At 45.2% G+C, this 16861-nt stretch overlaps 1 protein-coding gene across 1 annotated transcript in view; it reads left to right on the top strand.

Moving 5' to 3' along the window:
• Window positions 1-4564: 4564 nt before the first annotated feature.
• LOC309546082 (retinol dehydrogenase 7-like) overlaps window positions 4565-16861 on the top strand; it is a 51955-nt gene continuing 39658 nt past the window's right edge. Inside the window, exons 1-2 of the mRNA XM_082245595.1 lie at window positions 4565-4920; window positions 10567-10825. Coding sequence (XP_082101721.1) covers window positions 4608-4920; window positions 10567-10825 — 572 coding nt within the window. The 5' untranslated portion in view covers window positions 4565-4607. The remainder of the gene's footprint in view (window positions 4921-10566; window positions 10826-16861) is intronic.

Genomic DNA, 16861 nt, shown 5'->3' with positions numbered 1-16861 from the left:
TTTCTCCAATTTCTTAGCCAGAATCACATTGTTCCCAAGCCAATTTGTCCTCTGCTCATTTCACCTATCCCTGGTGCACAATATTCCTGGGAAGAAGGAAAATGGTGGCCATTGAATGGTCCACTGGCCTGGGTATTAAATGCATATCCCTCCTTTCATCTGTGGGGTTGATAGGGTATATGTTGTGTGAGGACAAAGTCCTCAGGCACCCAGGGTGAAGATATAATTGGGTGCTACTCTTTATGGGGATTAGGGCTGTGCGATGGCTAAAATATTGACGAAATCCCATTGGGATGAAGCTGGGAATAGCATTACAAAATCAACCAATATATATTAGGATAGGATACTTACAGTATATAAAGGATTTTTTGGCAACTGGCCCTTGAAATCTAAATGATGTATGTATAAATTCCGTTTCAAAAATATGCCCTACTTGGGTATGCAGTTATTTGTAGCCCTCAAAAAAATGTTGTATATGACAAATGTGGAAGAAACCCCCACTTTTAATTAGAAAAAAAATTTATACGATTTCTGCAAAAGTAATTTCCTAAAATAACATTTTAGATAACAGGACACCAACTTAAAAAAAAAAATTTTCTGCTAGAAAACTGCTCAGAATCCCCAAGCATTATATATATATATTTTAGCAGAGACCCTAGCGAATAAAATGGTGAGTATTGCAATTTACGTCACATGGTATTTGTGCAGCAATTTTTCAAATCCATTTTTTGGGGGAAAAATAAACTTTATTGAATTAAAATATAACAAAACACAATATTTACCCTAATTTTTTTGTATAATGTGAAAGATAATGTTACACCAAGTAAATAGATACCTAACATGTCACGCTTATTAGTGACAAAAAATAGTGCTCCACCACCTGTGGTAAGGTAAACCACTCACCAGACGTATATGGCCATAAAGACCTACTCAGCCTTTGGATTACAGTGCATCCAGAATGTAATCACAGTGCTTCACTTTTTCCGCATTTTGTTATGTTACAGCCTTATTCCAAAATGGAATACATTTAGGCTCCGTTCACATCTAGGCGTTTTGGGGCGTTTTTGGGGCGTTTTTCTGCTCTAGGATCAGCTCTCAAAACGCCCAACAAGACAAATCCTATTCATTTCAATGGCCCCTGTTCACATCTGAGCGTTTTGACGCTGTATACAAAACGCCCAACGCTCAAAAAAGTACATGAGCTTCTTTTTGGGCAGATTACAGGCGTTTTCCATTGATCTCTATTCAATCTAAAAACGCCTGCACAAAAATCGCGGTAAAAATCGCGGTAAAAAAGCCGCTAAAATCGCGGTAAAAAACGCGCGAAAAACGCTACGCTCAGGTGTGAATGTAGCCTTATTATTTCCATTTATTCCATTATTATTATACATTTATTATTTTTCAAAATTTCACAAACAATACCCAATATTGACAAAATAGAACAAGAATTTTGTTTGGAATCTTTGCAAATTTATTTGAAATAAAAACGAAAAAAAAAATCACATGTACATAAGTATTTACAGCCTTTGCTCAATACTTTGTTGAAGCACCTTTGGCACCAATTACAGCCTCAAGTCTTTTTGAGTATGATGCTAGAAGCTTGGCACACCTATTTTTGGGCAGTTTCTCATATTCTTCTTTGCAGGGCCTCTCAAGCTCCAGCAGGTTAGATGGGGAACATCTCTCCAGAGATTTTCAATCGGGTTGAAGTCTGGACAATGGCTGGGCCACTCAAGGACAATCACAGAGTTGTCCTGTGGCCACTCCTTTGTTATCTTGGCAGTGTGCTTAGGGTCATTTTCCTGTTGGAAGATGAACTTTCACCCCAGTCTGAGGTCCAGAGCACTCTGGAACAGGTTTTCATCAAGGATGTCTCTGTACATTGCTGCAATCACATTTCCCTTGATTCTGACTAGTTTCCCAGTTCCTGCCACTGAAAAACATCCCCACAGCATGATACTGCCATCACCATGCTTCACTGTAGGGATGGTATTGGCCAGATGATGAGCGGTGCCTGGTTTCCTCAAGACATGATGCCTGCCATTCAGGCCAAAGAGGTCAATCTTTGTTTCATCAGACCAGAGAATTTTGTTTCTCATGGTCTGAGAGTCCTTCAGGTGCCTTTTGGCTGTCATGTGCTTTTTACTGAGGAGTGGCCTCCATATGGCCACTCTACCATACAGGCCTGATTGGTGGAGTACTGCAGACATGGTTGTTCTTCTGGATGGTTCTCCTCTCTCCACAGAGAAATTCTGAAACTCTGTCAGAGTGACCATCGGGTTCTTGATCACCTCCCTGACTAAGACCCTTCTCTCCTGATCACTCAGTTTGGACTGGAGGCCCACTCCAAACTTCTTCCATTTACGGATGATGGAGGCCACCATGCTCATTGAGACCTTCAATGCTGCAGAAATTTTCCTTTACCCTTCCCTAGATCTATGCTTCGAGGTCTACAGACAATTCCTTGGACTTCATGGCTTGGTTTGTGCTCTGACATGCACTGTAACTGTGGGACCTCATATAGACAGGTGTGTGCCTTTCCAAATCATGTCCAACCAACTGAATGTACCATTGGTGGACTCCAATCAAGTTGTAGAAACATCTTTAGGATGATCAGTGGAAACACGATGCACCTGAGCTCAATTTTGAGTGTCATGGCAAAGGCTGTGAATACTTATGTACATGGGATTTTTTCCGTTTTTTATTTTTAATAAATTTGCAAAGATTTCAAACAAATTTCTTTAATGTCGTCATTATGGGGTATTGTTTGTAGAATTATATGAAAAATAATGAATTCAATCCATTTTAGAATAAGGCTGTAACATAACAAAATGTGGAACAAGTGAAGCGCTGTGAATACTTTCCGGATGCACTGTACAGTGGCCATAAAGGCCTGCTCAGCCTTTGGATTATGCCAACAAAAAAGGAGAGATGGGTTCAACATTTATTATGCACTCCTCTGCAGCTCCTCTCCCGAATTCAAATATGAATCATGAATCCAAAAGAGATGTAATATACAGTATTGATAGCGCAGTACATTTATTTAAATCCATCAATTAACCACTTCCCTACTGGCCTATTGCGCAATGACATCCGCAAGGTGGCTCAGTTATCCTGACTGGGTGTCATATGATGTCCAGCAGGATAAGCCGCTCGTGCGTGCCCCTGTGGGGGGGCGATCGGTGGTGCAGTGTGTCACTCTGACACACCGCATCTCCGATCTTGGTAAAGAGCCTATGATGTAGGGTCTTACCACGTGATCATCTATGACCAATCACAGCAGTAACCAGGAAGTGCCGGTGTAACGTTAAAAAACCATACCCCGTGAAGAAACCATACCCTCGTCACTTCCTGTGTGAAACAGCTGAGCAGCGCAGCAGTGCGCATGCTCAGAGCCCCGGAGACGTAACTGAACAGCAAAGAAGTTCACAAGTGCGCATGCTCAGAGGGTAGGAAATAATCACGGCACTGTGTGAAATGTAATACTTGCGCCGGTATCATTAAAACAGTTCGGCTGGAACATCAAACATCTGCTCTCCTATCGCTGTCACTTCCCTGATCTCCCCTAATAAATATATAAGCGGCGGCGGGTGTATGAGATGTAAATGACGCCGATCTCGGCTCCGTGATCCGCTTTTATATTTATTAGGCGAGATGAGGGAAGTGAGAGGGGAAGGAGCGGAGATGACTGATGTTGCAGTGGAGCTGTTTTAATGTAACGGCCGCAAGTGTAAGTACCGTGAGAAATCCATACCCTCCGTAGCTGAACCAAAATTGACGAGGGTATGGTTTTCTCACGGGTATGGTTTTTTCACGGAACACCGGTAAATTGGCTTTCCCCAGTTAGCACTGACAAGGCACGAGCAGAGGAGAGCCGATCGGCGGCTCTCCCGACTTGGGGGGGGGGGGTTTGCGATGATAATGAGCACATTGATTATCAGCGCAGCCCCCATCAGAGGTGCCAATCACAGATATCAATCAGTGCCCATCAGATGCCAATCAGTGCCCATCAGATGCCAATCAGTGTCTATCAAAAATGCCCATCAGTACATGTTCACAGTCTAGATTACACTACCCCCAAACTGCCCCTCCTCCCCCTTACTGAATTCAGGGGTTCTCCCCATGGCTCCACCAGCACAGCTGCGTCATCCATTCATACTGTAGGTCCCATCTGCCACTGTAACAAAGAGACTGTAAATCTCAATGAAGCACAGGTATAGCGATGTCACAGAACTTGTAGTCAATTACTATTTCATCCAGTTTGTATCTGAAGATCTATACCTCGGTATGTATATGCAGCTGGAGAAATTGCATAGAGGAAGAGCCTGTGCTTTACACCTGTAAACCACTGATCACACTTGCAATACTTTGCAGGTTCCTATGCAAAAAATTAATTAATGTTTGTTTTTGTAATTAGTGTGGGTGCATTTAGTAATTTTTAGCAAAAGGTGGACTATGCCTTTTAACATAGACATTTTTGAGGTGCTTGATATGAAAATGTGCAGAAGACTGACAACAAGACTCCAATGTATAGTTTCTTGTAAATAAATAAAAAATGCAATGGTTAATACCTCTTACTGTTACTATAGGTATCTTGAGTTTTCATCATGTGGCTCCCTCTGCTGGCGGCTTTGGGTTTAATCCTCCTGTACAGATGGTACAAGTACAGTCTGATCCTGGAGAATCTTATAGATAAATATGTCTTCATCACTGGATGTGATTCAGGGTTTGGAAATTTGTTGGCTAAACAACTGGACAAACGTGGAATGAAGGTTCTGGCCGCTTGTTTGACAGAGACGGGGGCTGAGAATCTGAAGAAAGAGGCTTCCAGTAGACTGCAAACAACAATCCTCAATATAACAAACTCGGAAAGTGTGAGCTCTGCTGTCAAGTGGGTCAATTATATAGTCGCTGATCAAGGTTTGATATCCTAAAATATACAAATAACTAATATGCTGTGTAGATTTAACCTATAAAAAAGTTATACTTCCTTAATACAATTAGATTTCACTCTACTGAGGTGAGACCATTATTTGATGGATTCTAATTGGCTGTTTTGGGTGATTGCAATGCCATACTTTAAGCTATTTGTAGGGGTGGTCGGTCCCAATGTTCATAAACCAACTTTTGGCAGGGTAAAGTTTTATTTATTATATACAGCTACAAACAAAGGTACATAAGAAATGTTGGCCAGTGCAATTGATAGACACCATTTGGCTTCCAACGGGATTAGTATGCCTATAATATCATGCCAGCATTTATTAATATTCACCCTGCAACCTTGAATTTGTTGGCATTGCTGTACCATGTGTAATAATTTCCGGGGAAAGGAGTTGCATTTAGGCAATAGTAATGGCCAATTTGGTTGATGTACACTAAGCTGTTTCTGTGGGTGCAAAGAAGGGGGAAATATAATTGAGTCAATCTGTCAGAAAGATTGGAGGATACACTTTTATGCACCCAAACGCCTTCCAACCAGCCTCTTGGGAAATCCAACGTTACAAACTTTTTTTAGGCTACAAGCACTATGGGCTTGTGTATCATTGGGGCTGATTTACTAATGCCTCGTACACATGCACCGATTGTTGGCTGACCGATCGGCCGTCTTTTGTCCAGTGTTGTTGCTCTAGACTGCACACGAATTTTGTCGGCCAACAACAACCAACTTCAGAAGTGATGTCATGTGCTGGTTTACTTTCCGTGTGTTTTTTTTCTTCTCTGAGCATGCCCAGTCTTGCTCATCTGATTTTTGTCTGCTGAAATCTGTACTGACTGACGAACAATCGGCCGTTTTGTTGACGGCCAACTAAAATTTTATAGCATGCACACCAGATTTTGTTCGGCCGAAAAGTCGCAGTCGGTTGTCGGAAGCATCATACTAACAAGCCGACAATCGGCCGATCGGACGTTGGCCGAAAATTCACGGCCAACAATCGGTGCGTGTGTACGAGGCTTAAGCCAAATAAACTGTGAACTTTGCAAAAGCACTTGTTTTCACTGGAGCTGAATGTGGTGAAGCTCTGCTGACTTCCATCATCCAATCATAAAAATGCTGTTTTTTATTTTCCTTGCACCTGATTGGGTATTCTTTATAAAGTGAAGCTTTACTACATTCACTAAGCTCTGGGAAAATTAGTGCAACTGCACTAGTAAAGTGTATTTGCCTTCAGTAAATCAATCCCAATGTGTCTTTAAAAAGAACTAGAGTTACTTCTCCACAGCCACTAATCAGTAATCAGTTTCACAAATCGTAAACTCATAATGGATGAAACAAAAGCAGGGAGATGAGATGTAATGTTTTCAGTTACAGCTTTTATTCCAGCAAGGAGAACAGTGAACAGCACAATAGAGACATTCACATTTTCACACAAAATCTCATAGGATTAGCAATCAGAGGTAGTAATATCTTAAATGATCTCATACTTCAGATATACAGCTTTGAGGCTACAGAAAATGAGTGCCTAGTCACAATCACAATGTCAGGAATAGTGTTGAGCAAACCATTCGAATCAAGCATAGGTTCGGCCCCAACATTCGGTGAACACCCGAAATTGCGGGGAGCTCAGTGGTATGTTCGCCCGCTGAGCACCTCACAATGCACAGTGCATTCTAGGGCCATAATTGGATGAAGCAATGCACCTGCCAGATGCAAGGCTTTGCCCAATCAGGGCACAGAGCACTGTCAGAGCCCTGATTGGACATAGTCATGATTACTTTGCACAAAAATGGCTTAGTGCTCATAGTCCCACCCCACACTATAAAAGGTTCCTTCCCACAGGAACCTTTTGCAGTGTGTTTTTTGGTTGGAGATAGAGCAGGCTTAAAGCCCCGTACACACGTACCGATTGTCGGCCGTAAATATTCGGCCGACGACCGATCGGCCGATTGTAGGCTTGTTAGTATGATGCTTCAGACAGCCGACAGCGCATTTTCGGCCGAACAGAATCTGTCGTGCAAGCATTAAAATTTTTGTTGGCCAACACCAGAACGGCCGATTGTTCGCCAGTCAGTACAGAATTCGGCCGACAATCAGCAGATTTGCAAGACTGGGCATGCTCAGAGAAGAAAAACCATCACATGACATCACTTCTGCAGTCGGCGGACAAAATTCGTGTGCAGTCTTTTGCACTTTTCAGCGGACAGGACAGCCCTGGACAAAAGACGGCCGATCGGTCGGCCGACGATCGGTACGTGTGTACGAGGCATTAGTTAGCTACTAGTTAGTGTGTTATTGTGACTCTGAGTGTAGAGTGGCAGTGTAGTGTTAGCGTAGTGTGATTATAGTGTACTGTGGCAGAGTAGAGTGAGTATACTGTAGTGTAGTGTGAGTGTAGTGCAGTGTTTAACAGAAATACATTACATTTAGTGCTGTATACAGTGCTGTATTTTAATTTTCAATTTGTGTCAGCGGCAGTCCCCAATTTTACACAGCTTATAATGCACCAAGCACCACATTTAATTTAATTAAAATTTTTGTCACTGCATCTTTTTTTAATATTGTTGTTATTCCCCTGACCTTTTTTTAAAATTGTCAGCCGCAGTTTGTTTTACTGCGACACTGGTGTTCCCCCTTTTTTTATTAATATTTTTTTTAGTTTTTCAATTTGTGTCTGTGGCAGTCCTCAATTGTATACTGTTTATAGTGCACAAAACACCACATTGCTTTAAATGAAGTGCATCCAATCACCTATTTCCTATTATCTAACACATTTGTGTACTAAGCCCCCCCTCCTACAAGAAGAAGCAGCCATTCCCATACCACTATGAGGGGGCTGGCAGCTAAGGTTGCCACCTCATCCCTTTAAACCAGGACTCATAATAATTATACATGTTCTGAGGCTGATATATTGCACATAAGGCACTAAGTGAGTTTAATTACCACCTCAATCAGCCACAGAATCTGTGTAATTAATATGTGTCCTGGTTTAACCTCCCTGGTGGTTTGATTATGTCCAGATTTGTGTGCTAAAAGTGGTACATTGTTTTACATGGAAATCTGTTGTTTTACATTTTCAAAACTCACCTTCCCCTGCGATCTCCTGCTGTCCTCCCGCTGTGTGCTCGGCCGATGCCGGCACCTATCTTCCGGTTCCCTTCCCTGCGAGCGTTGCGACGCAGGGGGGTGGAACCTGCAGCAATTTAAAAAATGTAAATACACTAAATGACCTAATACAAAGTTGCGATCCTAATGGATTACACTGTATCATGCCATTTCACCACAGGATTGTACCTGGTGACTTTTCCAGTGCCCTGCCTGTGCTTTTCCAGTTCTTTGTGCCTGGAAAATAGCGAATGACCTTGGAGTCCAAAAAGCATTCTTTTTTGCGCAAAATCACTTTTAGACGAACTGGAAAACAGCGACAGCGAAACTGAGTTACTTGAAGAACTGAGCGATAGCGATTCGTGGGAAAATTCGTCATCAGGTACGGAAAGTGATGACAGCGACAATTCTGATGTCTCTTTTTGGCACATAGCTCCGTTGGAAATTCTAAAATCATTTGAAATACTTCCCAAATTCCACAAGCTATGTAGCAGTAATCACAGCTTGCACAGTGTGAGGACGCCGGGGAGGTTGGCAGGGGATTGCAGTGAAGGTGAGTAACATTCTGGGGTAATCCCGAGTGTAGCTCGCTGCTACCGCTTTTGGTACTGAAAGTTAACCCCGAGCCACACTCTGGAATACTGCCAGGGGGGTTAAAGGGATGAGGTGGCAACCCTACCGGCAGTGTCTGTGTCCACATGCAAAGGTGGACATGGTCCGTACTCAGGTGGTGCATGTTTGTATGTTTTTACTGATGTTGCCCGTGCTATTCAGCCACGGCATGTAGAAGAGGTGGTTAACTGGCCTACTAAACCATCTTCATCCTCTATCGTCCAAGCTGACACTAGTTCACAGTCCACTGCAGCTGCCAGAGTGGCCTCTTCTGCCTCCATGTCCACAGCTACTACTGCCATAGCCCCACCATCATGCACAGAAGAGTCAGCTGAATTGTTTGAGCACAGCGTCAGCCACTTGCTTCTTGAGGATTAGAGATGAGCAAACAGTTTGGACCGAGTATCAGTACGCCCCCGAACATCACCCATTCAGGTGTTCACCGAACACCCTAATTTTTAAGGATGTTCGCCCGCCAATCGCACAGTGAATAGCTGCCGGTTGTTAAGGAGCGGGCCAGGAAGCTGGCTGCCGTATTCTTAACAACAGATGAGTAATCAGCTGCCAGCGGGCTTCCCAACTGACAGTTGAATGGAAAAAAAAAAAACATTGTTGGCAATAGAAGCATTTGAAGAAAAAGGACATGGGGTCCCCCCCCAAATCCATACCAGACCCTTATCCAAGCATGCCCTTGCAGAAAAAAGGGGGGGACCAGCGAGCTCCCCCTGCTCCTGATCCATACCAGGCCACATGCCCTCAACATGGGAACAAGGTGCTTTGGGACAGGGGGGCTCTGCCCCTCACCCCAAAGCACCTTGTTCCCATGTTGATGTGGATAGTCAGCAGTTAGCCTTTGTCATCGTTTTTTTTCCAGGTCCGGCGCTGCTGCGGGCGTCATGACTGACGATGGATCTACATCGGGGGACATTGTTTTTTATTTTTAATAAAGAAATTGTCAAAAACTGTGTGTGTTTATTTCTTTTTGACACTTTTTTTGGTGAATGAGTAGGGGTTCAATGTACACCAAACTCATTCACATGGTTAAAGGGGGCTTCCTGATTCTGATAAGCCCCCTGCCTGCAGACCCCCATAACCACCGCCCAGGATTGTGGGAAAGGGGCCCTTGTCCCCATCAACATGGGGACAAGGCGCTTTATGGTGGGGGGGTTAGAGCCCCACCTGTCTTAAAGCACCCCCCATGTTGAAGGCATGTGGCCTGGTATGGTTCAGGAGGAGGGGTGCTTGCTTACCCCCCCCCCCTTTTCCTGGCCTGCCAGTCTGCATGCTACAATAAGGGTCAGGCATTGATTTTGGAGGAGACCCCACGCCGTTTTTTTTTTAAATTTTGGTGTGGGGTTCCCCTTAAATCCACACCACACCCAAAGGGCCTGGTATGGATTGGGTGTGACCCCCTATGCCGTTTTTTTTTTTTTTTTTTCATATTCTTGTATTACTGCCAATGTTTTTCTTCCAGAAAGCTTGCAGCTGGGAAAATCAATTTAAATGTCATTTTTTTTTTCTTTCTATATGTCAGTTTTGCTTCAGCAGGTTCTATACATAGTACAGATGCACCACTTTACAGGCAGACTAAGGGGACCCCCCCCCCCCCCCATGCACTATATTTAAAGGAATTTTTCATTGTTATTGTTTCACTTTAAGCATCATTAAAATCACTGCTCCTTTAAAAATGTTGCATTGATACATGTCCCCCAGGGCAGTACCCGGGCCCCCATACCCTTTTTATGGCCAAAAACAACTTGCATATAAGCTTTCAAATTGGGGATTTTTGATTTTTCAGGTTTGGGTCCCAAAGACTTTATTAGGTTTCGCGGTTCAGGTCTGAAAATATACTTGAATATATATTTTTTTAACCAGAATTTAGTGTCCCTTTAACTCCACCATCTTTCATACAGGCCTCTGGGGTTTGGTGAATAATGCAGGTATTGGCGTACCTACTGCTCCCAATGAATGGCTAACTAAAGATGACTTCAAGAAAATTCTGGATGTAAACCTTCTAGGACTAATCGATGTCACATTGAATATGCTGCCTTTAATCCGAAGAGCCCACGGACGGGTTGTTAATGTGTCCAGCATTGCTGGGAGAGTGGCAATCTGTGGAGGAGGATACTGCCTTTCCAAATATGGAGTGGAATCTTTTTCAGACAGTTTACGGTAAAACCCATTTTTTTTGTAAATGTCTACAATAATAAATATTATTTTTGTATAAACTGTAGCTCTTTGCAGCACTTTTTCATGTTTACACTTGGGGTACAAATATGTTTATGCAGTTACAGTACAGAGAAAATGTGTGGTGATTACAGAATCGGAGAATTAAAAATGCATTTGGATTGCTTACCTAAAATATAATTTAGGCCCCATTCACACTTTGCAAATGTGTGCTTTTTTGCACTTATTTAACCTGACATCATAGGCCAGCCCATTCATTTGACTGGGCTGCCCTTTGCACGACAAACACTCACAGAGCTTAATACATTTTTTACTGCATGTTTTAGCATGCTTGCTGGTTGCTCTTGGGGTGCCATTACCAATTGATGGCACTGTAAGTGAGACATGGATTTTTTCACACATTGCTAGAAAGCACATGGAAATGTGATGCAGAATATGCAGGTGTGAATGCAGCCTTAGGGATTGATAGACAGGGATGATCATATTCTTCTGATCTCCCTCTGACCTGCTTTAACCGCTTCGGAAAAGGTTTACGCCCCCCTCATGACCAAGCCATTTTTTCCAATACGGCACTACGTTACTTTAACTGACTATTGCGCGGTCGTGCAATGTCGTACACAAAAAAAACGATGTCCTTTTTTTCCCCTACAAATAGAGCTCTATTTTGGTGGTATGTAATCACCTCTGTGGTTTTTCTTTTTTGTGCTATAAATAAAAAAAGGCTGACATTTTTGTGAAAAAAAAAAAAAAAAACAATATTTTTTACTTTCTGCTATAAAACACATCCAATAAAAAAATGTAAAAAATCGAATTTCTTGATAAATTTACTCCAGTATGTATTCTGCTAAAAGGTTTTTGGTAAAAAAAAAAAAAACCCCAATAAGCGTATATCGATTGGTTTGCACAAAAGTTATAGCGTCTACAAAGTATGAGACATTTTTATGGAATTTTTATTTATTTATTTTTTTACTGGTAGTAGCGGTGATCAGCGACTTATAGTGGGACTGAAACATTGCAGTGGACAAATTGCACACTAAGTGGCACTTTTGATACTTTTTTGGGTACCAGTGACACCAATACAGTGATCAGTGCTAAAAAATATGCACTGTCACTGTACTAATGACACTGACAGTGAAGGGGTTAACATCAGGGACAATCAAAGGGTTAAACGTGTGAATAGGGAGTGCTTTGTAATTGTGTTGGGGGGGGGGGGTGCTTTAAATGTGGGAAAACAGGGATCTGTGTTCCTGCTTAGCAGTGGTGACATGGCTGACATGTTCAGCCGTCTTCCTTCTGGGTTTGCGTCCCCCGGCCATCTGATTGGCCAGAGACGCAACAATGTCACTCCTGTGCATGTGCGCAGGAGCCACTGTTCATGGCACAGGCTCTGAAAGAACGGCACGGGCAGCCATTCCTTCAGAGCGCATGCGCCAGTGATGTCACTGGCTGTATGCAAAGTACATACAGTATTTCACAGAAGTGAGTACGCCTCTTACATTTTTGTAAATATTTTATTCTATCTTTTCATTGACAACACTGAAGAAATGACACTTTGCTACAATGTAAAGTAGTGAGTGTACAGCTTGTATAACAGTGCAAGTTTGCTGTCCCCTCAAAATAACTCAACACACAGCCATTAATGTCTTAGCCGCTGGCAACAAAAGTGAGTACACCCCTAAGTGAAAATGTCCAAATTGGGCCCAATTAGCCATTTTCCCTCCCCAGTGTCATGTGACTCATTAGTGTTACAAGGACTCAGGTGTGAATGGGGATGTAAACGATCACCTTGTAAAACAACCCATTCAGTTTAAAATAGAATTGAAAGAGAAAACATTTGTCTACAGATTTAAAGAAAAAAAAAATCCAAGAAAATCCAAATTGACTGGCTATCTCTGGCTTCAAAATAAGACACTGACCTAGAACAGGTGTAACAACTATATCAGAAGTAGGACAGGAGACATATTGCATGAGAAATAAGTATACTACTTCTTCTCTAGCAAGGTTTTTTTAAATGATAGGGTCGCAGGGAATAGCAGCCCCACACAAGTAGAAATAATGCTGGCAGAGAAGCAGGCAGTTGATCTAAAAGTGGGATTCACAGTCCCGTCACCCCCCCCCCAATTAAATGATTCCATAAATCCAAATCTTAGGGGTTTGTCGTTTATTTAAGCTGACTACAGGTTGGGATGTTTATAGCCTGGACTAATGAAAAAACTGAATTTTTGTAAAATCTTACCTGTAAAATTCCTTTCTCTGAGTCCTCCGACAGTCGCCGCCTCTTCATATTCGTCACATATGGGGTATTAGACTTTGCTCCGAAGGAGTAGCTAGGCAACAGAATATGTTAACATTAAAGCTTTTAACATATCCCACCCTCAAGGGGTGGTCCCCCCAGTCAATACCCTCCTACTTCCTGCAACCATATCTCAGTTTCAGTGGAATAGCAGTAGAGTATACAACCAAACCCCAAAAGAGGGGCGGGGGCGGCGACTGTCGGAGGACTCAGAGAAAGGAATTTTACAGGTAAGATTTTACAAAAATTCCGTTTTCTCTTACGTCCTCCGACAGTCGCCGCCTCTTCATATTCGTCACATATGGGGACGTCCCAAAGCAGTGCAAACATGAGGGGTGGGAAACGCATCCGCGCCGAAAGGCAACGCAGTCTCCGCATCAAAGAAAGGAACCTTACCAAAGGAAGGAAACCAGCTGGGCTACAGGAAAAATAATTGCTCAACAGGAGCAACAACCCAGGAAAAGACAAATAACCAGGGGATAAAAAACTTATCCCAACAGCCAGAGGTCCCCAACAAGGGACCCTAGGGAATTGCCGCACTAAGAACCTTGCGGCCAAAGGAAGCATCCGCCGATGCCTGAACATCTACTTTGTAGAATTTTGTGAAAGTGTGCACGGTCGACCAAGTCGCCGCCTTACACACCTGGGCTACAGAAGCCCCATGACGACAGGCCCAAGACGTACTCAGAGATCTAGTAGAGTGCGCCTTCACAGGCACAGGGGGAACCTTCCCCTGCAAGGCATAGGCCTGTTCAATGGTCTGCCTGATCCATTTGGCGATGGTAGAGGCCGACGCCGCCATGCCCTTCCGAGGACCCTCTGGAAGAACAAACAAGGAGTCCGTCTTTCGAAAAGACTCAGTCGATTTAAGGTAAACCCTTATCACCCGAACAACATCCAAAGAATGTAATCTCACCTCCTTTGGATGTTTAGGCTTCGCGCACAGCGAAGGCAAGACAATATCCTCATTAAGATGGAATTCCGAAACTCGCTTCGGAAGAAAAGAAGGATTAGGTCGCAAGACCACCTTATCCAAATGAACAACCAGATACGGAGACTTGCAGGACAAAGCCGCCAGCTCCGACACTCTGCGAGCCGAAGTGATCGCAACCAAAAAGGCGACCTTTTTGGACAACATAAACAACGAGATCTCCCTGATCTGTTCAAAAGGAGCACGTTGTAACACAGATAGAACGAGATTCAAGTCCCAAGGGGGCAGAGGATCCCTCCTAGGAGGAACCAGATGCCGCACTCCCTGAACAAAAGTGCCAACCAAGGAGTTGGAAGCCACGGGACGTTGAAACAGAACGGCCAGCGCAGACACCTGACCCTTTATCGTAGCCAGCGCCAATCGCTGATCGACACCCGTTTGAAGGAAGGACAGCACTCGGGAAACCGAGTACGTGCGGGGGGAAAACCCATTGGACTCACACCAGGCAAAATAGGCCTTCCAAGTACGGTAATAAACCTTCCCCGAGGAAGACTTCCTCGCGTTGATCAAAGTATGAACGACCTCTGGGGAGAGACCCTTCTCCTTCAGGACCTCGGTCTCAACAGCCAGGCCGTCAAAGCCAGCGACTGTAAAGCAGGATGGTATATCGGTCCTTGAGACAGGAGATCGTCTCGAAGAGGCAGACGCCACGGGGCGTCGACCGCCAGATTCACGAGGTCTGCGTACCAGGACCGGCAAGGCCAGTCCGGTGCCACAAAAATCACCGTGCTGCGTTCCGAGTGTAACCTGCGAAGGAACCTGGACAGCAACTGAATCGGTGGAAACGCGTACATCAGCTTGTACTGATGCCACGGGGCCACTAACGCGTCCGACGCGTCCGCCCGAGGGTCGCGCGTCCTTGCCATGAACCTTCTCACCTTGTTGTTGAGACGAGACGCGAACAGGTCCACATCTGGAAGACCCCACTTCGCGCACAACAACTGAAAGACAGCCGGGTGGAGAGACCATTCCCCCTGATCCAGGGTCTGGCGACTCAGATAGTCCGCCTGCCAGTTCTCCACCCCCGGAATGTGAACCGCCGTTATCGCCGGGACATGAGTCTCGGCCCAAGACAGAATGTCGGCCACTTCTCGAGCCGCTTGGGCACTCCTGGTGCCCCCTTGGTGGTTGATGTAGGCCACCGCCGTGGCATTGTCCGTCTGCACCCGAACCGGGAAGCCCTGCAGCCGGTCCGTCCAGCGATGAAGACAGAGATTTATCGCACGCAATTCCAGAATGTTGATCGGAAGGGAAGACTCCCCCTCCGACCAAGTTCCCTGGGCGGACAGAACACCCAGAACACCACCCCAGCCCGACAGGCTGGCATCCGTGGTGATCACCGTCCACGAGATAGGACGAAACGACTTGCCCCCGGACACCATCGGGGACTGGAGCCACCACAGAAGGTCTCTTCTGGTGCGATGACTCAACGAGATTTGAAGATCCAGAGATTGAGGTCGCCCGTCCCACATGGACAGGATCTCCGCTTGGAGACCCCGCGTGTGAAACTGGGCGAAGGGAATCGCCTCGAAGGCCGAGACCATCAATCCCAGACATCTCATGCACGTCCGCAGAGACGAGTGCGGAACGTCCCTGAGGGACCTGACTTCCTCCTGAAGAGTTCTGAGTTTGTCTTCCGGCAGGAAGACCTTCGCCTGCACCGAGTCCAGAATCATTCCCAGGTAGGGAAGATGAACCGACGGACTCAGTGTCGACTTTGGAAAATTTATCGTCCAACCAAACTCCTGCTGAGTTTGCATCGTGACAGACAGGTCCTTCTCCAGACCCTGGCTGGTCGCAGACCGAACCAGAATGTCGTCCAGATACCCCAGGACAGAAATGCCCTGGGCCCTCAATAATGCCAGAACCGGTGCAAGCACCTTGGTGAAGACCCGCGGAGCCGAGGCGAGACCAAAGGGCAACGCCACGAACTGGTAGTGATCCTCCGCAATGGCAAATCGAAGGTACCTCTGGTGACCCTCGAAAATGGGGATGTGAAGATACGCATCCTTCAAATCGATGGAGGCCATGAATTCCCCCGGAACCAGGGCAGCCACCACCGACCGCAGGGATTCCATGCGGAACTTGCGAACCCGCACAGAGCGGTTCAGAGCCTTCAAGTCCAGAATTGGGCGAACCTTGCCCTCCTTTCTGGGCACGGTGAACAGATTGGAATAAAACCCCGAAATCTGTCCCGATGAGGCACCGGAACTACCACTCCCTGAGCCCGCAGGTCCCGCACCGCCAGGTGCAGGTCCCGTAAACGCTCTGGAGACAGTTGAAGATTTGAGGGAAAAAATCTGCTCTCCGGCCGAGAGAGAAACTCGATCTTGTAACCAGATCGAACGATCTCCTGAACCCATCTGTCCCGCACGCGGGCCAACCAGGGTTGAAGAAAACCAAGCAAGCGTCCCCCCACCCCAAAACTGGGTGAGGGCGCCCCTTCAGGCCGCACTGTTATGGGCTGCGGATCCGGATTGACCGGACTTCTGTTTACCAGACCAGGGCTTCTTCTGAGAGCCTTGACCTTTGAACGGTTTGCCCTTGTAGTGCGACCGAAAGGCACGAAAGGACCCCTGAGGGGGCCGAAAATTAGCATGCTTCTTCCCAGAAGCCCCCTTAGCCTTGGGGAAATGGGGTAAGAGAGTGCTCTTACCTCCGGTGATCCCCTTAATCAACACATCCAAGGACTCCCCAAAAAGGCGAGACCCATCATAAGGCAGATTGGCTAAGGTCT

The sequence above is a fragment of the Pelophylax lessonae genome (assembly GCF_965119305.1).
Source record: "Pelophylax lessonae genome assembly, chromosome: 2".
Lineage (NCBI taxonomy): Eukaryota > Metazoa > Chordata > Amphibia > Anura > Ranidae > Pelophylax > Pelophylax lessonae.
The sequence above is the reverse complement of the archived record's forward strand: the minus strand, read 5'-3'. Positions and strand labels throughout refer to the sequence as shown.